Source organism: Pipra filicauda, unplaced genomic scaffold (genome assembly GCF_003945595.2).
Source record: "Pipra filicauda isolate LSUMZ 115617 unplaced genomic scaffold, ASM394559v2 scaffold81_size6448238_pilon, whole genome shotgun sequence".
In the NCBI taxonomy this organism is placed as follows: Eukaryota; Metazoa; Chordata; class Aves; order Passeriformes; family Pipridae; genus Pipra; species Pipra filicauda.
Genome location: NW_024104998.1, coordinates 1999843 through 2024322, shown reverse-complemented (window position 1 = coordinate 2024322; position 24480 = coordinate 1999843). Strand labels below are relative to the sequence as shown.

The following is a 24480-nucleotide window of genomic DNA, read 5'->3' as shown; positions in this document are numbered from 1 at the left end:
GTATCCAGGATCTGAAGCGTCTTGGGATCATCAAGTGAGTAGAGATGTATCTAATTATAGGTTTGATAAAATTCAGACATAACTTTTAACAGGATTAAAACTCTGCGTCCTAGTAGGTTGACAATATATTACAGTTGTCATTCTCTAAATGGAGACAGAATTTTATTGCTAACAAAATAAATGAAATATGGTTAGTATGGTACTTAGAAAACAGTTTTGTGGAATCAAAAATTCAGACTTGGGTCTAGAATAGTCAAAAATACATCCATCGGCATTGTATGGAAGCAATCCACTAGAAAGTATCTTTATCAGTTTATGGTTAAACACAGTAGACTGGTACAAAAATGTAATTCTCTAGAAATAAGAATAATATCATCTTCAAAATCATGAAGAATGAGACAGATGAGAAATGACTGAGTTTCATGTCACAACAGAAGAATAGTAATTCTCAAAAAAATTAAAACCATAACAAAATAAATCAAAACTTTCAGCCAAGGGACTGTAAAGCAAGCTTATTTCTCCAATATCCTACCTTGTAGGACCTCTGACAAGTTATAACGGAAATCCTTTGCTTTGGCTGCATGCGTAGTAAAAATATGAAAACCATTATTTGCATCACTAGACCCAATTAAGTTGCAAACCAGAAGTTTCTTTTAAAAAATTGGTCCAGATCAAAAAAACCATGTTCCTTCAGATTTCTTAATTTTGTAAAACTACCAGTTGCAAAAGTGCATGTTAAATCCTACAACATCAAGTACAACAGCCGTACCTGTGCACATACATCTTGAAATTGGAGACACTAATTTGCACCCTGAAATATTATATTAACAGTACTGCCTTAAAATTGTCATACTGAGATACCATTATCACCATTATAAGCTTAAAACTTAGGTTATTGAACAGCTCACTCATGAGAGGATAACTGATTCGTTATTCTGACCCTACAGGCATCACAGTCCATCAGAGGAGGAATATCATTAGCTGCCCACTTTCAACCACTGCCGCAAGTTTCTGAGAGCTTATATTCAAACAATGCATTTTTAGGTCACCTCTCAAGTGAACTACAGTATACATGTTACAAAGAGATCCTGAAGGACGATGCCTTTTCAGTTTTATGAGAATCCCGTTTTAACATCATAACAGCGTTCGGCATTAAAACATAGTTTTTGAAATACCTTGCTTATTCTTATCATGTAGATCATTTGCAAACACTGCAGTAGTCAAATCATCTATCTAATCATTTAAAGTGGCCTTCATTAAATGAATATCATAATCTTATTAGAAGAATCTGAAGACTTAAAATTCTTACCTAGAACTTCTTCATAATCTACAAGTTCAAACCAGACAACTGCTACTGATGTCCAAACTCCCAGCAAAGCAATTACCATAAACCAGGTGAAAAATGAGCTTCCAGAGAGGCCTTCTTTCTTTCCATTCTTGCTTCCTCCATGCTTAGTCTCTGTTAAAATAAGACAAACAAGTAGGAAAAATGGATTTGTGTAAGAGTTAAAAAATTATTATGGAGGATATAATTATAAAACTTGTTTCTTATGACTATACAGAATACAAGACATTTGAGCAACAGTTTTTTAGTGATTTTTGTTGTTGTGGTGGGGTTTGTTTGAGTTTTGTTCAGTTTTTATTTTTAAACTTTACCACTGTTACTTGCTTTTCATATCACTGGGAATTACCGTGGGAAGCTTGATGATTATCTAACCAAAAGCCTCATAAGCAACCGAACACCAAATGCCCCCATCTAATTTGTCTTACAACTTAGCCAGAAATCCCGCCTAGCTCTCCCTCCCCCCCCCCCTTCCTTGTGTATTTACACAGAGCTTAACATTTTTGAGATGCTTTGCATTTGTGCCCGCAGTTCCCAGGCTGCCACCAGAGGACACTATGGCCAGCAGAAAAGCTTCGCAAGAGAACTGTTTCTCCTGAATCAAGTTTCAATAGTACTTGAAATAGCTCAAAGAACCAACGTGACAATTCAAACAGCCTAAGAAAGCTCTAAAATCTGAACCATATTAAGGGTAAGACTCCAAGTTCAGACAGACACTTAACCAACTAAAAACATCTTCCCTATAGCTTAGAATCAGAGATTCACTCCATGCTAAATAACTTTAGACTTCCAGTCCTATGGAACATACAAGTAAAAGGATGACACAGAGATATAACGCAAGTCACCATTTAATTAATAACTGCGCATATGGAAAGTAAATGTATATAAAAAAACCCAAAAGTTATAAACAAACCACTAGAAAAAGACAGACCTTGACCTAGATGTGTGTAGCAGGTTTCAAATGGGCTTTGCCACTAGCAATGATATAAATTGCTTGGTCTGTGTTTTTAGGATCATTTTGGCAAAAGAGGGATACATATAGTAAATAAATACGTAACCAAAAAGATGCCTGTGGCCTTTCTCCAAAGCTCAAGGTCTGCTCTGCTGCCTCCTGATATTACTGCTACAAAGCTGGCACTTTGCTGCAGTTTCATGTCCATCAGTCTATTCAACTTCATTCTGTTCTAAGAACCAACTTTTGCCAATTCAGCCACACGCACTTCCAGTCATTCAAGCAAATTATTTCTTATATATTTTGAAGGACTCGAGGAACTTTGTCATGAATATTGTGATAATACAAAAAGGTAAGGAGTTAACTTTATCATACTAAATGCAAGTAATGTTTGATGCATTTATCAGCACTGATCATAGAAAAAGACAAAAATACTCTCAATAGCTAAATATCAATGCAATTGTTTTTTACAATAAAATGGAGTAAATCTGAAAGATAAGTAATGAGAGATTGGTAACAGACTTATTTCTGTAACAGATACTATATATAAGTACTTTCAGACCCTGCTTGCCATCAGGTCTACAGCTGTAATAAACTGCCCTTTTATTATATTCATTGTGCTATATATCGGGTTCAGACCAATAAAATCTCCACTGATCCACGTCACCTCTTACTTAGCTCAACATTTTATTGAAGAAAAAAAATCTTTTATTGAGACTACTCCCTTCAAAGATCAAATTTCGTTTCTTTTCTACATTAAACACAGATGTCCAATAATATTTAGAGAGAAATTGAGACAACTCAGGCATGTATCGCTTGCTACTGCAGAGTCCTCTAATTAAATATATGCAATGTCCATATACTCAGCTCATTTTAACATCTCTCTTGTGGGAAATGCACAGGTAGCCTGGAAATAGAGGGAAAGACAAGCACTGTGCACCAGTACATTCAGAAATATGCTCAACCACATATGAATTTACTTGAAGTCCTCTTGAGCTGGAAATGTTAATATTCAGAATAAACAGTTATAGTATGTAACAGCAGGGCTTCACTACACCTCTGTTCCAAGGCAGTCAATGAAAGCGTCGTATGTACTTAAAATTAAACCCCAAGGCTAAAAGCATTTTAAAGGATTCCATGTTACAACTTTGTTCTATAGCAAACAGGAAAGAGGATCTTACTGCATTTCACACTCATTTATCTCACTGTTTTCTACTGTTTACTGCTAGTTGCCTCTGAGGGAAGAAGCTTTACTTGTTAGAAGAACAGAAAAATGAAAGAAAAGACAACTTATTTAAGTAACTGAGCATAGCTGTTCATATTTTTTTCAGTATAAAAGACTATTTCACGCTAATTCCTCAAAAACAGATTCTGCTATAAAAATATAATTCACAACAGTCACAAAGGTACATTTTCATGCTGTGGCTTCCTACCTTATAGCAAAATTATTTTCAAAACTCTTGAAAAAAACAACTCAACCATGGCAGCATGATCACGCAACACTTTTATATAAATGGAAGTTACATAACATAGAATGCACCTACGGCCTGCACAAATAACGCTACATACAGGGTCAGAACAAAACACTGCATGCACTGAAGCTGGCTCAGAGCTCATTCCAAACAGTTAATTCTCAACTCAAGCCCTTTCCCTGCACATGCAGCCAGCTATGTCAAAAGTAGGTCACTTGCCATATCTGGTAAGCCTGTGCTTACACCACCAGATGTCTTTAAGCAGACATCAGAAAGTCTTAAAGCGCGCTCCATCCCTCAACGGCAAATCTATACAATCCTGTACCTCACCCACTCCCTCATCAAGTCACTCCTAGACAAAAATGTATGAAACCCCTTTTTCTTTAGCTTACCTTCGCGACACCTAGCAATTTTACATACTCCAAAAATAACTCTGAAGTCAGATATTTGAAGACAAAACAATGTCTCTTATGTTAACGTATGCTCTACTCAAGCAAAAAATGTTACAATCCTTGTAACGAATGTTACAAACCTGCCTTAAACTCATGAAATACCCCTAGTCCAGAGAACATATAATCAAAGAGAACAGATGCAGGCTGTAACGCACACTAGAACAGCAAACTGACAAGCAAACACCAACAAATGACAGTAAGCCGGTTACTTTGCCGATTACAAAATCAGACATAACTGGTATATGAAAGTACACATTTTCCATTTGCTCACAAAAAAGGTTAGGATTATACCTGTGTCGTCAGCCATAACATTAGTGCTCGATTTCCACAGACAGAGCGAGTGTGTATCTCCAAAAGTTAATGTTGAAGGCAGAATAAGAAACGATTTATCCTCACTCCAGCCTTGCAACAGGAGCAAACAAGTTTTCTAAAGCCAGCTCAGCTGGAGCCCGAAACTGGACCCAAGAGAAACCTCTCCTCCAAATCTATTTTTAGAGCAGTTATCCTGAGGAGCCAAACGCTTTTCAGAACTCATATGGCAATCTAGGTCTGACGACAATCAAATTCACTTACTCCTCCAAACAGAGCATCCTGGGTAGTTGATCCTTTCCCCTCCCCTTAATCCTCCAACATAAAAACAAGAGCAAATGAAACCGAGCACATTGTACTGTAGTATTTTTGCTGCAAAGCATGCCACAGTGCCTGAGCTCTAACGACATTAAATCCATGCGCATAAGCTGAAACACAAGTCCGGACACAAAGCTTGCCTGCTTGCATTTGTCAAGTTGGCCCTCATCCAAGAAACTTTCTCCATGTTGGCACTCCTCTACCAGGTTTCCCGAGTAGAGACTGCTCATTTGGAACTTGCTAACTACTTAAAGAGAAAAGAGACAACTAACTTCGATAACTTAATTTTGAGTCGTTGAAAGAATTACTTGAAACCAAACGCACACATTCTTGTCAAAAAAATTTTGGATCCGAACTGTTTCCTGGTGCACATCGTATATGCTTCTAGCAGACCCAAAGAAAGGTTACTGATAGTTTTACCAAAGGAAATATTGTTTTCCTAGCGTGCAATATACCACAAGCCATAAAGTGAAACCAGGCAAAATTTCCATTGCTTATTCGTTTTGGGTGGAAGTCAGAAACTAACTCATTTCTCATTCACAGCAACCCTAATAAAAACTTTACGATCTAGCACTCTGTCCTTCTTCCTCCACGCTTCTTTGAATAACACAGCCATAAGGTAGATGGAGTGAACAGAAGAATGTTACAGCTACTTTGAAAAACAACATACACCTCCTGCGGTTTCAACATCCAGCAACTAATTGCCAAACGCAATTCCCAATAGCTCAAGGGAGAAAAAATGTGAGAAAAAGCACCAGTTTAAGACTTTTCAAATGGATGAAAAGCAACTACAGGCAGTTGATTCTATAACTAATGTATCTGTTAACTACCTTTAAAGCCACTTGAACACATTAAACAGACCAAATGCTTTAAGAAAGACATCCTGACTAGTACATTTCTGTGACTTAGTTGATGCATAAGCAATTCAGAGCAAAACAGAAAGAAGTTACCAAACATATGGACAAATCAACGGCTTATTAAGGAAAATAATTTTACATGCAATGATACGTAGTCTATTGCATGTAAACCATACAGTGTTTTGACAGGCATCAGATTAGGCAATTTGTTGCAACTTCACTTCAGCTGCACCTGCATTTGCAGACACCAGATCTTAGTACAAGTGGATTCATAAAGCAGTCAACTGATGCTGAGAACCCCAAGTCCATATAATACATGGGGGGATTGGTCTGAAGTAGAACTTACCTGGCTGAATGCCCATAAATGCATAAGCTTTTGCTTCGTTTCACTCAGACCTAAGTGAGCACATTCCATCCAGGTACAACAGCAGATTGCATAAAAGCAAGTGAAGACAGTCAAAAAATTGACTCCAAATGTACACTCCAAATCTGAACTAAGACATGTATGTTGACATTTAACCAAGTACCCACAGCTTTAATCTTGTGCCCTTTAAAAACCAACTGATTGCAAGAATACGTCTTCCCAAGAAGTGACAAACATCTTTCTGATTTCTAAAGCTAAAATGCGGAAACTCTTCAAACTCATCAAAAGGAAAATGGCCAAGAGAAAGATGGACCAACTGGGGGTGCACACAACTGATTATATACCCCATAAAAAACACACATTAACACACACCTTGAAAAATACAGGTTATATGTGTAACTCCTGGAATGTTATAGTTCAAAATATCAAATAATATAATTTTCATTCATTTTATGAAAGACAGAGATTAAATTTAATTTATATCTCTTTACAATACAATTTGAGATTGGGATAGCTAAGTCAGCAGTCAAAACTTCTTATAAGGTCTTGTTCTGCTGCGTTCAAATGCTGTGACTGTTTGCTGGCTCTTTTTGAAGCAAGTCAAATTGCTTCACTAACACTCAAAATTATTACTCTTCTCCTCATTTGCATAACTATTCCAAAATTTTAAAACTATTTTCAAGTTAGTTTTGCTACAATTATGCAGTCCACATATATTTACGTCATTTTACAAAAGCATAATTTACAATCAAGACTAGCAGCATTATTTCCACCTCTAGATCACAATTAAAGTGCAAGCAAAAAAGTTTAGAGGAAAAAGAGTCAATTACAAACACAAACAGTCAGGCTTCAAAGCATCCATTCAAAACTTTTGTAATTTGTATAATTATTTCCCACAAAAATGCATTAAGAAGTAATATGGAAGCACTTAAGGGTTATCTCCTGAAGAGAAGGGTGCACACAAGTAGGCAGTTACTAGAAATTAGAAATATATTAAAAATACTATTTTCCCCTTTTCTATTAAAATACAAGCTTTCCCCCCTGCACTACTGTGAGATCATATATCTGTATATAGACACACATCCTTTTTGTGATATTCATCTTAAAATCTAGACTTGATAAGCACTTGTGTTGAACTGTTCCATTCTGAGAAGTTCCCACACCATAATAACTGCTCTACTACCCTGAGGTAAAACATGTTTTCATCTTCAATTTTCATTCAGTGTTATTCTATGCCAAGGGTAGAATAATACACTTTCAGTGGACAAATCTGTGCTTTTACAAACTCTATTTCATTTTTTTAAGAGACTGTTTTCTCTCTGTTTACAGACGGAACACGGATTTTTACTGAAATACTTATGGTATCATTCATGAAATATTCTAACCTTAAATTTTCACAAATATCCATACTCAGAAATTTTTGTTGTTTTACAAACAATCATGGCAGCAGGGTCTTTAGAGATAAGATCAAAATTTTAAGCTAAAGATTTACTTTTAATAAATTCTATATAAATTCCTTGTGATAGAAAATTGATTCTTCCTTTTAGTTTCTAAGAAATTTTCTTCACCACAACTTCAATGGAAATTACAGGAGGAAAGAGTGGCTTTTTTAATTATTATTATTTGTATTAAAAACTAGATCTCTGGTCTGAACTTTATATATCCTAGTCTACATGGTTATAAAGATACCTGTGCATGTTATTAAAGGACTTCAGTAACCTAAAGCAGAAACTTACTCATTAGGAACAGGGAAATAGATGGAACAGAAAGAGTGCTATGTTCAAAGAAAACACAAAGACAAAAAAAAATTTGAAATAAAAATTAACCAAGGGAAATGCAATTTGGGCTCTCATGCTCCCACTTCACAGTTTTTAACATCAGTATTTGAGGAACTTTTCCTTATTCCACATATAATCAATCCACACATAAATCTCTAAGGTCCTTAATTTTTAATCCCTACAAGATTTCTCACAGTAAAATGTCCTACTATACAATCGAACATAAATACTGAAAACAAGAGCAAAGTCATAAATTCAGGATTAGACAACAAAGCAGGCTGATCGTGGAGATGCGAGGGTGGCCATCTGGAGGTGGAAAAAAACCAAATGGAAAATAAAGGATGTATCACAAAATATGTAAAAGAACTGTAGGATCATATGCACCCTGCTGAACTTCCCTAGTGAAAGGAAGCCCCTCCCTTCAAGAGATTAAGTGATTCCATTGAACCATCTCCTCGAATTCCACACTTAATCAGGATGTGAAAGATCAGAGATTCAGTTATCTCCTCTAGAGAACAGTGTTTGAATTTCAGAGGTCTAAAATACATTTTTAAGTATACCCAAAGGTATAAGAACAAAGCCATTTTAGTCCCTCAAAATGAAAATATTTATTTGGCCACAACAGTAATTTGTAAGAGAGGAGCTCTGCAGAACAGAGACTAAAACCCAGTTTTCTCCCTCCCTTCTAAGTAAGAAAGGCAACTCCAGATATACTCGACCTATGCTCACATTCACTCTCAGCAGGCTGAACTTTTGTTTCACATTGAATTGGAACAGTTTCAACAACAAGAATCTAAAATATACACTCTAACTTCTATTCAAGTATAACCTATAAACAGCAGCTGCAACTCTGGAAATCAACCAAACATTCTTCCTGGAGAAAACACAGGTAAATATTTTTTCCTCCTCTGTCCTGGGTGAGAGCTCCAGTTACCAAAGTATTGCATAGAACTAAGAAACAACTCTTTAAAGCCCTTCTTGTAACCATAACACCTGTTTACACAGAATCAGGTCTGTGATCTTATCTGAAAACATGCTTCAAGTAAAATAGACACATATGGGCTTTTTCCTTTTTTATATTCAGTTTATAAAGAGATGGTCAATACTTGAGATGGTCAAAAAGCCCGTTTCTGAATATAAGCTGCTATTTCAAAGTACTTTTAAGCCTAGATATACCTTTCTGACTCATAGGAAGTACCACAATATTTAGAGGAGTTTTTCAGTTGCAAGCTAAGGTGATTTATTACTAAGTTAGAATTAATTATTCTTCAGGAAAAAAATCCAAACCAAGAATAAGATTATCATCTGGCTGGCTGATGTCAAGCATCATTCCCAGGGTGGGTTTTTTTACTTATTTATTATTCTTCAGTAGTTACATTTTTCTGGCTATAAATAAAATCCTGATTGCTTTCCATTTACACAGTTCTTCTAAGACACACATACACAACAAAAATAATAAAATTTTTTCACAAGAAATCTACTCATAAAAGAAACATCACAAAAATGATTAGCTTCAGGGTTGTTGGTTTGTTTTGTTTTGTTTTAAAAACCTAAGGTTTCCTCTCTAAGATAAAAACAGTCACAAAGAAAAGACAAAGAGAAACTTAATGAGAAATTTTGTCCTAGGAGTTTGTCAAAGGCACTTGATCTAAATACAGCACAACAGTGGGCTCTACTTGCAGTGCTAGTTCCACACTTTTCAGTGAAGTTTGGAGAGACCAGCTGTTTGTCCCCTTAAGAGCTGCTGCTGTTAACAACTTTCTTCTAGAGTCTTATTTATCTAAGCATAACTGCTGAAGTCAGAGGAGGAAAAAATTAATACAGAGATATATATTCATAAGAGAACATCCTGAATCTGCACCTGCTAACTTATTCAAATTTTGTCCAAGCCATGTTTTGGCTTTTTCTTTTAATTTTTGGATAGTCAGATGAATATTTTTGAGTAGTTCTTCAAGTAGGATTCTTCAAGGAAAAAACATACAGATGCACAATGTGCACACAGCTTAAATGATTACTGACACCGCTTACAACATGAAAGAGTTTTATAATGAATACTGACTATCAACAGGAATATGCTTAAAGTAGTATTTAATGTATCTATCACTATCTGAATACTTTGGATTACTCTTTTTTCTAACCTTTTCTCCACAAACTTAAAGATAGTACAATAACAGGCTTAGAGAGTTACCACTTCAGGAAAAAAAAAACAGGAGTCCTGTGAAGACAACAAAAATATTTTGTTATATATTTACCTAATCAAAATAGATTTGCATGGAAAAGTACCTCCCTACATTCTTCCCAAACACTTAAGACATTTTTCTCCAGTTTTGTTTTCACGTGTATACAAGCACAAAATAGAATTTAAGTCCAAAACTGAATGTAGAACTTGCATTTTATAAACTTACTTGACTTACACATCAAGCCAAGAGGCTCAAAGTTAAGACTGCATGCTTAAAAAGAAATTTTATTTTGCCTCTTGCTAGAGGAATAACACTTTTGTATCAGCTGTAATACCAATGAGTAGGCAAAATTAATACTGATTTGAACTGTACAGATGACTTAAAGATTTTTATTAGCTACTATTTTGATTAACCAGCTCTCTTCCACAGAACATTTGGAAATAAGATCTAAAATTATACAATCTACCTATCTCGCATCTGAATGATTTAAGGTAGCCAACAGTCCTACATAATTACTAGGTTAATTAAATATTTGGTTGTATTTAGGACAGAGCGGAGTTCAGGGAAGGTAAATGTGGAGAGGAAATACAAAAAATACTTGGGCCTGGAACATGCAAGTTTGGCTGGTGGTGACCTTTAAAAAAGATTCTATTACATAAGGTTGAAAATCCTCATCTCTCTCTATAGCACTCTGGCATTAATTTAAGGGTATTTTTTCCTTGTTCCATTTTCCTATCCTGTAAAGTGGGTCACATCAATTTGTTTTAGCAACAAGTCCTAATTAAGCCACAAAATAAAGAAAACAGATTATGTCATTTCAGTTCTTCCAATTTTTCTCATAGTTTGAGGGAGTTCAAATAGAAAAAGTCTTGTTGCCATGCAAGTATCTACAACTCTGCTTTTCCCAGGTTTCTGCGCATGGAAAAAAAAGAACATTTTAAAATGTTTAAAATGCCTAAAACTTCTTGAAGTTTCAAGTCTGATACTAAGCGAATTTAATTAGGTCTTAATCCATACGGGTACTATGCAACTGCAACTCTTACAGAGTACAAAAGAGCTTTTAGGTGTCTCATACCTCAATTGTATAAGTAGTTATTAAAATATGTTGTTAGGAGGTCTCAGTTGCAGAAGAACTGCTGTTTTCACAACTTTCTGGTTCCAAAAGATACATCTGTGTCTTATAGCTACTATGTGTCCTCTAGCTAGTATGGAAAGAAATAGCACTACAGTTACACACTGCTATACCAACTTTCTTTAAGAATACTAAAGAAAATTTAAAAAATTTAAAAAACACTAGGGTGAGGAGTGAGACGTTGCATTAGTAATAAATTGCTGATTATCAAACAACCTCAGGAAATAAAATTGCACAACCAGAAAACCACTACTGAATAGTTACAACCCCCCTAGGTATTAAATGCTTCGTAAAGAAAGTCTTCAAACAACTTGATAGCATTCGCTACACCAGGTTAAGTACATGCATAATCATAGTGCAACTCCATATGAAGGAGACTAAAATTTGTTTAAGTTCTAACAAAGCTGAACCACACATACCACAGGATGTTCAAACTCAGTATATATGTATCTGCACACTTAATTTCCAGTATGTTTAAAGACACGTAATATTATGATTGCCACTTCAAAGCATAGCTCAAAACTTTCCCATGCAAAGAGCTAGCTTGTAGATGCGGTTAGGAAAAAGATTGCTGCAGGCTGTCACACAGATTACCAGATTGTGATCTTCATCAGGAAAGAACCGCTTGAGGTAAATCAGAACTTCATTGCTCAAGTTCTCTACAATGAAGAATTCAACATAAGAATTAGGATAGAAACTCTTACTACATGTTTCAAAGTGATTCCAGCTGAAAACGAATACTTCCTCTCCATACAGGTGATCAGTTACAGGGTTTTTAGTTTATAGAGACAGCAATATTGAAATCTCACCTCTTTATGCACCCTGTAATTAGAAATAATCTTGACACACAGGCCTTCTTACTGCTAGTAAATTTTGTTGTCTTTACTGAAGCATTTATATATCCAGCTATTACATTAGCATAGCCAACAGAACCATTCACCTTTCTATGTTCACACCATGGCTCCATGATGACATGAACAAATGTAAAACTTCGGATTCAACCTCACCCTCCCCTGATGCCCACCCACTCATTGTCATCTCTTCCCTTCTCCACTGACCTTCCCTGAAGCTGTGCACTGAGGCACTCTGAGGGGAAAAAATGGAAGAGAATCAGCTTTCCGCTTATCAGTTCCCTGTGTGGTTCACCTCACACCTGCACAGCCAATAATTCAGGTACAGAGAAGGGGAATTGAAAAGAGGAAGACTGCAGAGCAATCTCAAACCAGATGAAGCTGACTGCAGACCTATAGCATTGAATTACATATAAAAAAAGAAAGGAATTCTTAATTCCCCAATATAACATACGTCCTTGGGGTCTGAACCTACATTAGCTATGACCTCTGATCAGGAAACTTCATGTGCATTCTCAAAGGAATTGCCAAAATCTGAGAAAACAAACTCTCCCTAATACTAGTGATACTTTAGGTTCTCCACTTAATGTTTTAAACAAGCCTTATCCTCAAAAGGCTATTGAAAAGGTTACCTCATGGACCATTTATACACTTAGCAAAATGCTTAAAAAGTATGTTAAAGCAAACATCCTTGCAGGTGTGAAGTGCAAGTTTCTTCCACATTTGAAGCACCATGAATAACATCTTTCAGGTAATATACATTAGGAAACACAGAGCGGGCACGACATTTCAGGCCAAGCTGGATCAAAAGGGACATGAGAACTTTCCTTGATGTCTTTATCAAGTAGCAGTATCTCTGGAAGTATGGAATCTCCCAGTGCTCCAAACTTCTTCAGGAGAAAAAGTACTGATAGAGACGAAAGTATCAGGCTTTCTTTGTATTTATGCCAATCATACTACACTTAACTATCAATCTTAAAACCCAAAATAATACGTCCTTGAGAAAAAGCAAAGAAATCCAACTATCAGGCAAGATGGAAAAATAGGTCATAAAAGCATATACTGCGTTCAAATTGATTGTTTTTCATTGCATAGTGACCTTGGCACTCAGTTACTGTACCTTCCAATAGCTAACAGTGTAGAGAAAGTTTCATTCAGATAAACCTAAGAGATGACAGTTGTCTTTCTAGAGCTCACCTGACTCAAGTTCTAGACAAATGAATCGCTGGCTATATCAAGGATGCACTATTCCAATGCAAATCTGCTCATGTATGCAGAGGAATACCAGTGTTAACCATTTTAAGAATATTATTTATATCACACTCATTTAATCAGACATAAGAGAACTGACTTGTTTGAAGAGATACTGCCTGAAGTTTTGTACAGGACATCTAAAAAAGGGGGAAAAAAAAAAAAAAAAGAGAGGAGCAGAGAGGAGGGAAACTAGCAAATCCGGGCATTTCACTGGTGGCTCTCCTGCAACACGCCATAAAATTACAGATGTTTGGATCCTTACTGTTGCTACCAATTTTTAATTTGGCAGATTATTTTACAATATATTAGAATGCTTTCCAGAAAGGTCATGCTGAACAAGACACATGGCAGACATATGAATCAGAAAGAGATAGCTGCCTACATTTTCAGAGTTTTACTAATTGTATTAATATGTTTTATGGTTTCCTGAAGATTTAGAAAGGAAGTATGCACACACAGTTGTTATTTAGGTACTTTGTCCCTGACATGAGCAACTCATACTTTGAAAGCTATAGTTAGCTTTAAGATAACAGGTACACATATGCCATTAAAATTCAAATATCTAGGATTAGTCTCACAAGCCACAATCAACTTTCCTGGTAAAATCCATTTTGTTCTAAATACAGAGACATGTTTTTACCAGCCTGTCTCAAATTGTTTAAAAATAGAATCTGGCATGAATGCTAAAAATTCAAGATCTTCAAGCAGTTGTAAGCAACTAAACTAGGAAATAGGATAAGCTTGCTGAAGAAATCCCTGTATACTCTTTTCTAAAAGAGTATACAAAGTTTCCATCAATGAGACACAAAGTATTTCTCATTTGTCTGTAATAGAACTATAGTAACTCTAAAAATTAATAACAATCCACTGTACGCTCATGAAGACCAAAAATGTTACAAGAAAACATTGGGTTAAAACCTTGGGTTAAAACAACCAAATCAAAGCACTGAGCACTAACAGAATTCATAAGAATTCATTTTAGTTCAGCAAACACTTGGACTTCAGTCATCTTTGGTCAGCAAACACTTTGACAAGTCAAAACATTTGTTAAGCCCCACAAAGCATCCCAAATTTACATCTCACTTATGACCTCCAATACCTTAGTATCCTTCTTCCTAATGATAACAATTAACATGAAGAACGAAATAATGGATGAATTGTAACACAAGAAATCAGATTATACACTACACAACTGTAAAGTTGAGAGCATAAGCAAGCACAGTGGACAGTAGTTCAGGTTATAAATTAGAGAGATAGAATTTTTAGACAGATAGAAGCATCATATTTAAACAGCATCAATAGTGTAACTAGATGTTATACTACAGCACAGCTGGGTAGCTCTGAGAGACCAGAGAATGCACAGGCAATCCCACTTCAAGCATTGGAAGCACTGATGTGAAGTTCAAGGTTCCCAAAAGCCAGCGTAAAAACTTCAGCAGGAAAAAAGTGACCTGTTTACATGATGAACTTTCTCTGCTCTTATCATAAATAAAAAGCTAATGGACAGACTCACCCAGAGAAAGTACACTACAAAGTAGTCTTTACAACAGAGATGAAACAAAAAGTGAAAGTTCTTGCAAATTAACAGGTAAAACTTCTTTCTAGAAGTGATACTGTTAAATAAAGAAGTAGTAATGTTAGCATAAAATTGCATTTCAAGAAATCTGAAAAAAGCTGAAAAGCCAAAAATTAGTCAGAGAATTACATGAAAGGATCTTAGAGGGTCCAAAAAATGCGTAAAAGGAGTTAAAAGCTTGGCAATACATTTGCATATATAAGGAAACCACAGGGTTAAAACAGCAAAAAGTGAAAACATCTTTTGGGATCCTGCAGAGAAAAGCAGGGGATGCCAGAAGATTCTTAATCCTTAATGTGGAGATTAAAGAAAATTTATCAAAGCAAAAGTAAAATTATTTATCATCATAGAGACTGAAGTCAACACAGCCTCAGAACTAGGCAAGGTAGGATTATGTTTATTTTAATATACAATACAGTTGTCTCTAGATAGAGGTGATGCCTTGTGTTGGAAATGTGGGGTTTCCATATTCCCTAGTTTAATGGAGAACTCCTCTCCCACTTGGCTTTAGAAATGCAAAGAAAGCAGACAACAATTATTGCACAACTATATGATCAGTAAGAATTATGTTTAAGTAAGTCCTTACTTATGTACTATAAGACAAAAGACACACACACAGCAACATAATGATAAATGTCTTAATAGTACTCTTACTTCTACAAGCAAGCATAGCTTACAGAGTAATCCATATTTTTTCAGCCATCTGTATTTCAAAAGTAGCTAGGCTGCTGATCCTCACTCTCACTCCTGTGGCTTCTCCACAAGCACCTGCTAATGCCCGTGACATTTCCAAATTTCACATCTCATGAAATCTGAGGGAGATAATTCATGACCAGGTGACACACATTTGTTCCTGCACCAAAACTGTCCCTCATCTAACTAAGCTTCAGATAATATTGCAGCAAGTATCTATTACTTCATCTAGCTGTTTAAAACTGATATTCTTCATTTAGAGAGGCCACATCTTGACAATGGATTCTGTCGACTAATGACAAGAAGCCAAACTTTCCAGTAAAGATAATAACAAACACGTTTCCCTCTCTAAGTATCCCCAAACTGTCAAATTTTTCCCTAGTTTTCACTTCAGTATAAATAAAATCAGTGGCACAGCCATCCAGTTCTGTAAATGTCATTTTCAAAGAAGCATCCATGAGTAGCAGTACAAAGTTAAAATACAAAGACATTTTTTACTTAGAACTGATTTGACAGTGTCTCTTATGTGACTTCTGAGAGTAAAAGGTAGAGTTCTATTTCTAAAAAAAATTTAATTCCATTTCTGGTATTTCAGTATATTTGAAGACACCTATATAAACTACAGCTAGAACTATTTCAGACTTAATCTATTCATAAGACTACTGTAAATATTTTGTGATGCAGAAACCTAAAAGCAGATTACTACATTCAAATGCAGGCATTGTCTTGAGTGCACAGATTTTGAGACAAGCTGTTAGCCTCAGTGGTTTCAGAGTTGTGAGCAAGGCCTTGGCAAGAAGCCACATCCTCTCCCAAGAACTGCTGTAAAAGTGAATACTTCTACCAAGTAAGAACTGCCTCAAACTTGAGGTTTTCAGACTTCACAGTCTCGCCATCTCAAAATTATTTCCTCATCTCATTTTCACATCCCTTGTCTGCTGTGAAGACTCTGTTCCTCCAGCTGTTCCTTTATTCACACAGGAGTAATCATCCCTTACCTCCTTCTGCAGCTGCTACAGTGACAACAGCACCAGCTTCATGCTGTAATTGCTATGGTTGTCCAAGGGATTTTAACTAGGAGTGTCTGAAACACTTGTCCAAATTTAAGAGTTTACATCTTAGGAGAGTGCCTAACGTGTTACCAAGATTGCTTCATCCCATCAAAGATATGTTTTAATACAAAGAGATAACATTTTACTCAGACTGCAAACAAAAATCTATGGAATACTTTTTTTATTCAGAGATTCAGCTTACTGATAAATTTATTTTTCCGATGTTGACAAACCTTTAGAGTGATATTTAAAATATTAACAGTATCATGTTCAGTATTCAAAATTATATCAGGGATGCATGTTTTTAATGCATTATAATTGCAAATCTGTATTCAGCATGCTTAACACTGGGTGATAATCAGAACACCTCAAATCCAAGCAATAAGTGTAATTAATACATACTCTACAGCATAGGTTAGCCATTGAAAAACGATTTAGAAATAAAATAAAAACAATACCTCTTCTATGAACATCGCAATATCATCTCTAAACTCTTTGAAGCTTAATTATATTTGAAATCTTTCCCTCTTAATTCATCATGTGATAGGTAAACTAATCCTATATGATTCCTCCTTTAATTAACACTGTTCTCCCTACTATTGCTATATTCAAAGAGGGACAAGATATAATTTCTGAATCACTGCATTTCACCACTGGAGCTCTGTCCACAATAAGCTCGAAATCTAAGAAGCTAAAACACCTAAACATCAATGTCTGATAAGAACACTTCCTCTCTCTAGAGTGGTGTGTATGGTTGCATAGTGACTCCAGAAGTACATACACCTTCTCCTCTTTCATTTCACGCATGTCCTGCTATGCTAAGAAATGCTACTTTCCCTACTTAAATTGTCCACACGCAGCAGTTTATGAATACCCAGATTTGTTAAGGGGTTCTTTACTGGCAGGGTGGGGTGTGTGGAGATCGCTGCCTCATAAAATCTGCTCGCGTTTTCCCGAGATTATTCCCCCTTGCCTCTGTATTTACAGAAAGCACCAGCTCAGATGCTCCATCTACAACAGATAACATAACTTAGATCTAATGACCTGCGTTGCTAATTAGGTCAACCTGAGGAGATACTCCACATCCAAGTTTGGACACAAGAATAAAAGCGACTTGAAATTAGAGCATCCCGGTTCTACCCCCACCTCCCGGAGGAGAGCTCTGAGGGACGGATACCCATGGATGCCGAGGCCTGCCCGGCGCTCACCCCAACCCCTCTGCGGAGCCTCTGAGGGGCGTCCCCGCCGCCCAGGCCCGGCGAGTTTTCCCTCCACGTGAACGCCCTGGATAGGGAGCGGCGGGAATGCAGGGGGCAAAACTCGGCCATCGGCCCCTGTGTCCCCCTCCCCAGCTCCCGCAGCGCCGGAGAAGGGGAGGGGAGGGCGGGAGAGGCGGGAGAAGGCGCAGCACCCCAGCGGCCCGCCTGGGGCTCCGGGTCGCCGCTGGAGCCCCCGCCCCTTCCCCGCAGAGCTACGGCCTCGCTCCCGCGGCAGCGGCGCCGCTCACCTCTCTTGGAGCCGGGGCTGGGGCTGCCGCCAGCGGCTCTGGAGCTCTTGCGCGAAGCCATCGCACCTCCTGTCGGGCCGCGCAGGGGGCGGAGCGGGAGCGGGAGCGCGTAGGGACCCGCGGCCGCCGCCACCCGATCGCGGCGCGCGAGCGCCCTGCGCCCCCGGCAGCGCGGCCCCGAGCGGGCCTGCCCCGCCCCCCCGCCCGCCGACAGCCAATCGCGCCAGAGAGGCGGGGCGACGCTTGCCTTCGATTGGCCGTGGCCCCTAGAGGGGGCGGGGCGATGGCGCTCCGGCTGCGCGCGCCCTGCGCGCTCCCGCGCCACCGCCGGCGCCTTTGAACGTGGCAAACGCGGGCGCGAGCGGCGGCTGCGGCCTCTCGCGAGGGTTCGGGCGCGCGCGCCGCGAGGGGGTGGGGCCGTTCTCGGCAGAGAGGATAGAAAAGGTTGGGAGGTAGAGTTGGATGAGCTGGATGGGATGGTACTTCCTACGGAGACTCCACTCAAAGCATCTCGTCGCGTGTTTTAAACCGCCCTCTGCATCCAGTTAAATGCCCAAATTGTGAGAAACATCATCAATGTGCATAAATATTTAAAGGGGGCGTGGGGGAGTGCCCAGAGAATGGAGCTAGGCTCTTGTCAGAGGTGCCAAGCAATAGGACAAGACGACACAGGCAGAAACTGATGCACAGGAAGTTCCACCTGGACGCAAGGCAGAACTTCTTTGTTGTGCGGGTGAATGAGCCCTGGAACAGATTACCCAGAGAGGTTGTAGAGTCTCCCTCACTGGAGATATTCCAGAACCGTTTGGTTTCGATCCTGTGCCACATGCTCTGAGATGACCCTGCTTGAGCAAGGAGGTTGGATCAGATTACCTGCTGTGGTCCCTTTCAACCTGACCCATCCTGTGACTGATCTGTGGAACAGCTTGTCAAGCCTTCCAGGGAGCTCCTTTGCAATCCGTGTAGTGAAAGGGTTTGAAGTACTTTACATCAGACTTTGAATTCCCCAAAAGGCTTTTTGAGGATTTAAAAATACTTATAATCGCCTGTGACAAAATAAGCCTCTTTTTTGCTGGAGTTCAGGGTGCCTCCTGGTACTCAATGATTCTCATTGAGACTGGATTAAGTAGCAGTTTGGCATAACAGTAAATGCCTGAAACATAAAAGCAAAACCCAACCTTGAGTCCTGACCATAAATACGATGTTTCCGGTAAAAATAAACATTTCGCAAATTGATGCCTTTGCAGGTGGATATGCAGAGAGGGATCCCTTTTTTCCCCAGAACAAAAGTCGGCACTGTGTTTTGGACAGAGTAATGCTATGAAACTAACCAGGGACAGTAATTTACTGAAGAGCATAAGTCACTATTTTTAAATGAGATTTGCATTTACGTGCTTAGTCAAGTAACAGGATGGCAGTGTAGGTACTTAGCCAGTAGAAGTAAAAGCAACTACTTTTGGGAACATCAAAAATAGTCTACTTCCTGGTATCACTCATGTGACTTAATTGGTATCTAGTACAGTTGAATATCTGAACTTTTTGCTTGGTTATGGCACTCTACCAAAGTTTTACTTTCACGTGATGTGTAAGTACTTAATATCTTTTAGATGCTCCGTTTTTGTTTTGTGAGCCTGAAGCTACTGAACAAGCTCAAAAGCTGCTAGGGAGGAGTAGATGTACTCATGACCATGTACAGATTATCATGGAAAGGCTAACAGGATGAATTATTAACATTGTAGCAAATCGGAAAGTACAATGTGAGGAATGAAAGCAAAAAGAAATTATAATCTGTAACTGGGATTACTGGAAATACAATAATTAGTAGAAAATAGCTGTGTGACTATATTCTTGCAAGTAGTAATTACTATCAATTGAGACAACAGCTGTTTGTAGTAATGTGGGGTACAGTTTCCTTAAGTTACACTCTGGGAAGTGGCAGTTTGATAAGAAAACAGATACTGATAACGTTGGAGCCACGGGGTGAACAGTGACACTTAGACAGGTATTGCTAATGTTTTACTCTGAACAAAACTTTTGTTTGTTAATGGACTGTAAAATTCCTTACTTTTGCTTACTTGGGCACACAGGTCCAGTATTCTGTAACTCATGTATTCAGTACCTGCTTGTACACTCTTCTGTCTAAGTTTCTCTTTCAGGATTAAAATATACACACAGAGGTGCAAATGCTCATGCAGTATTGTATCTTTAAGCTGATCACGAGCCTTCTGCATGATTTTGTTATTTGGAGGTTTCTGTTGATCTCCTATAGCATTAGGAAGACTTTTTCCTCCCAATTCACAGATAATGTAAACTGAAGAAGAATGTTAGATAAGACAGACTATTGTCTTCTACTGATTGGAAAATCTTTTTCTTATATTTTTGCCTGATATGTCTGATCATTCACTTAAAATCTGGCCATCATGTGTGGTTTTGGACTAAGCAGCCTTTCAGATAAACTAAGCAGAAGGCAAAAGGCCTGATTTTCCTGCTGTAATCACCTGAGGACAATTCAGGTACAGAGTATGTGATCCACATTGTGTCATTGAAGAAGCTTGGGACAGCTTGCTATTAGTTAATTTAGAGACAGTAACACCTAATTTGATTTAAATTTGCCAGAGTGACTGTTGCAACAAATGATATGACAATCCCTTCTGATCTGAAATACAATGAAAATTGAAGCAAGTATTTAAAATGGTTTTTTTGGGAAAGGTGTCAAAGAGAAAAGCCCACAGTGTGGGTAGGTGAATGTGCATAGCAATGGCTTGTCATTTTTTAATCCGCTCAATTGTTTTAGAGCTATATGTTTGGTACATTGTAAGGGTATGCAGGAAACAACAAAAAGACAAATATTGTCTTTGTTTGTAGGAGGAAAAGAAACAGGGCAGAAAAAGAATGTAACAATGAGAAGGAGCAAGTTTGTAAAGCAAGGACAAAAAAAATGAAAGCCAGAGAAAAAAAAAAAGTAATAAAACCAGAAAATAAGTAATACGTAAAGGCAAGGTGTACGAGACAGACCACACAGTGGTCAGTTGGAGTCTTTCCACTTGTATCAGGCTTTTTAAAACAGAAAAAAAAATTCTTTCTCTTGGCAAGAATCACATTTACCCTCACTCTGAACTGTCCTAACTGACTGTTTGTTGAGACTACAGCAATTTAAATTATGCTGCATATCATAAATCACTGTATTAGAAGAATGCCACCGATTAATGAGCCGTGTTTGGAAAATAAATGCATGTTTTTACTGAGAATTTCATTTCCATAAATACCTTTTCATTAATGTACTCACAGCTGTTTTGCTGTCCTGACTCAGTCAGGCACAGTGACTCCGCTATTTGAAAGAAAGAAATATGTCCAAGGTGATAAGCAGAAGCAGCAATGAAATAATTACACAAAAAGAGGATTCCATCTCTAGTCTCCTAATTTCTAAAAGAATTGAACGTTATAAGAAGGCTTAAAGAGTTCAGTCTTATTCTGTTCATGTTCCTAAGTGATGTTATTCATATGTTGATCATTCTAACTGACTTACAGCTGTCCATTCAATTGCATACATTTCTCATAAATAAATGAGTTTCAATTCATTAATAGGAGAAAGCACATTCTCCAACTAGAGAGGAAAAATAATTTATTACTTAATACATTGAATTGAAAAGAGGTAGGGAATACCCAGGATATAATTAAAATAATATGTCAAAATCTCTAAGATTGTATAAGACTTCCTATTGAAAACTTTGGCATTTAGAGTTTTAAGGTTTTTGATTGCCCAGTTACTATTTTTTTCATGAATGGTGAGTGAACTATGCACCTTGCTAGCTAGTTGGAAAAGGTGTTCCCACCAGCAGGCTGTGTTCAAAAATGTGCCTTGGGTAAATATAGAACAAAGAGAGTGATGAACAGGTTTTGCTGTTAGTTTTCCGGATTATCAAGTTGACACTTGAACTGCTGGTCAGCTTTCTGGTTTCTAACGGGCTTACAGGCAGTACAGAGAGTCAACATCCAGCCATTTGCATTTATCTGCCAAGATTCACCAACCACAGATCAAATGTTTTGGGAAGAGGGGAAGAAAAGAGAAGGCAAAGAGTGTCTCAGTTATCCAAGCCTAAACAACTGCAGTCTGTGTTGGTGTTGCACTTACAGCTAGTTGAATCTACAACAAAGTAAGGTATAGTTTAGTTGGTTGTTCACAAGGAGAAATTTTCTCTTTCTTTCTTTCTTTATTTATTTTAACAGTACTTTTATGTCAACAGACATCAGTTTTAGATTTGTGCATTCTTATATAAACACTGGAATATTTTCTAAATAGCTGGTGATACTGACAAATAGAAAGCAGTCATTTGCTGGAGGAGCATTGAGAAGGATGTAATTATCCTGAGTATAAGATGCACAGAGAAGTTGAGCCAGGTGAAACATGCCAAGTTCAGGCAAAGCTAATGTTGAAGTGAAGTTTGATTTTAAAATTGCTAAGGTAAATTGTAGGCTATTATTAAGTCTAGGTCAAAAGCTTGTTCTCGTTGCTCTCAGCTGATTTGTGTCAACCTCCCCAGTGAGTAACTCAAATAACAATTGGCCTTTGGACTGGTTGTATGACCTAGTAGTCTGGAATTTGTTTCAGTGTTGCTTGAATTCTGCAGGTCTTACTGCAGATTGTGCCAGGTCTGATTCAGGTAAACTGATCCCTGTGAGTGTAATTACAGCTGAGAATGAAGCAAACTTCTCAGAGCAAGATTTTTTCTTCTGATGATTAGATTTTGCATAAACTGTGAAGATTATTTGGAATTTTAGTGGGGCCTTTTGTCACATCCCTATGCAGCAGCAGAGGAAGGTGTGGATTTGTTTCCTAAAGCATGAGATGCTCAGAAAAAAAGAACAAACATTTATTTGTGCACCTGTAACAGTTACTTGTAATCTGAATTCTTAGAAGGACCATCCGAGATAAGCCTTGAAAGATATTTAAACTAGAAGTCACCTTCCAAATGGATTGAGAGCCACTGGTTGAGTTCAAATACTGCAAAACACTGGTTGACTACAGATAAAGATTACAACAAACCAGAAACAGTATTGTTTCAATTGCCTTGGATGAAAATGCAATCCCCATTAGAACGGCAACAAGAGAATGAGGCTTAGTCAGTCATTTCCAGCACATGACATCATACATCTCGAAGAAATTAGCAAGAAAAATAAGAAGAAGGTACTTTTCTGCCAACTTTCCAGTCTGCTGCTTTCCAGAGACTTAAATTGTTTAGTAAAAGGTATCAATAAGATCTCCAGCCTACCACTACATTGGCAAAGCTGCTGGGCAAAGTAGTGATACAAAATGAGCTATCTGAATTGCAGAAATGAGGACGTTCTGGAGTTTTGTTTGTTTAAAAAAGCAAAACCTTCTATTCATCGTAAATTAGGATGTTCTTAAGCTTGGAGAATATGAATATATGAACAGAAATAGCAGTCCACTTAGTAGGTTGTCCTGATGGATGGTCCATTACCATGAGTGATTTAGCAGCTTCCAGAATCAATCCGGAGTATTCTTATAAAATCAGCCACCACCAACAGCTGCTTACCCCAGATGCCATGTCTGAACTAGTCTTGCTTTACCTTCACACTGTCTAATAAAATAATTTTGTGAATTTTCCACATTAGAAAAGAACACAAATTCTCCAAGGAGCAGCAGAATACACAATGCCTACATTTCTAGAGATTTGTTTCCTTTGTCTCCAAAAACTCTCTCCTACCTCTGCTTCAGTAGCCTTCCATCTTCCACTGAGAATTGTGATCAACCCTGTGGGATACTCAGATAATGTGTACATCTGGTTAGTACAGACCTGAATGGCTGGCATATTCTGGCCAGCTTGCTGATTAGTCATCCTATTGGCAAATTAAAAAACTGAGTCCTCTCTAGTGAACTTTGTATCTTCAGTTGTAAATAAATACCACTCAAGTTTATTTAACATATGAAATGTTCTGCAGCCTTGAGAAGCTTTTATATACTCAGTCATTCCAGATATAAAATGGAAGAGATTCACTTAGCTGTATTTAGAAGAATTTAAAAACTGAAAGCACCTGCAAAAAATACATAAACAATAGCTAGTATTGTTTAAAAAAAATAGCTGTAACTGATAGAGTTTTCCCTGTAGGAGGCCTTTTCAGCCCAGAGCACTTGCTTAGGGATTCCCTGTGGCTAGTTTTAGCCCAGCTGTAGTAAAGGGGGACGGCAGCAAATAAGATGAGTAGTATTCTCTTCAAAATGGCATATTTCAGTAAACTAGAACTGTTCAAAAGCTAGAACTCTGTCATGCTGTTTAGATGCAAGTAATTCACACCTCCTGAGAGTTTTTCCCAGCCTCTGGAGACTACTTTTGCCTAAGGTAAGCACATCCACGTACCCCCCCCTCCCCAC

At 37.8% G+C, this 24480-nt stretch overlaps 1 protein-coding gene across 3 annotated transcripts in view; it reads right to left on the bottom strand.

Moving 5' to 3' along the window:
* ASPH (aspartate beta-hydroxylase) overlaps positions 1-18289 on the bottom strand; it is a 57376-nt gene extending 39087 nt beyond the window's left edge. The window contains exons 1-3 of one of the 3 annotated variants that reach the window (XM_039390397.1): positions 18090-18289; positions 1310-1459; positions 533-577 (exon numbers count right to left, since the gene is read on the bottom strand). In XM_039390397.1, coding sequence (XP_039246331.1) covers positions 533-577; positions 1310-1459; positions 18090-18150 — 256 coding nt within the window. In that variant the 5' untranslated portion in view covers positions 18151-18289. The remainder of the gene's footprint in view (positions 1-532; positions 578-1309; positions 1460-18089) is intronic. The other 2 variants (XM_039390396.1, XM_039390398.1) reach the window with 2 other exon arrangements.
* Positions 18290-24480: the final 6191 nt, after the last annotated feature.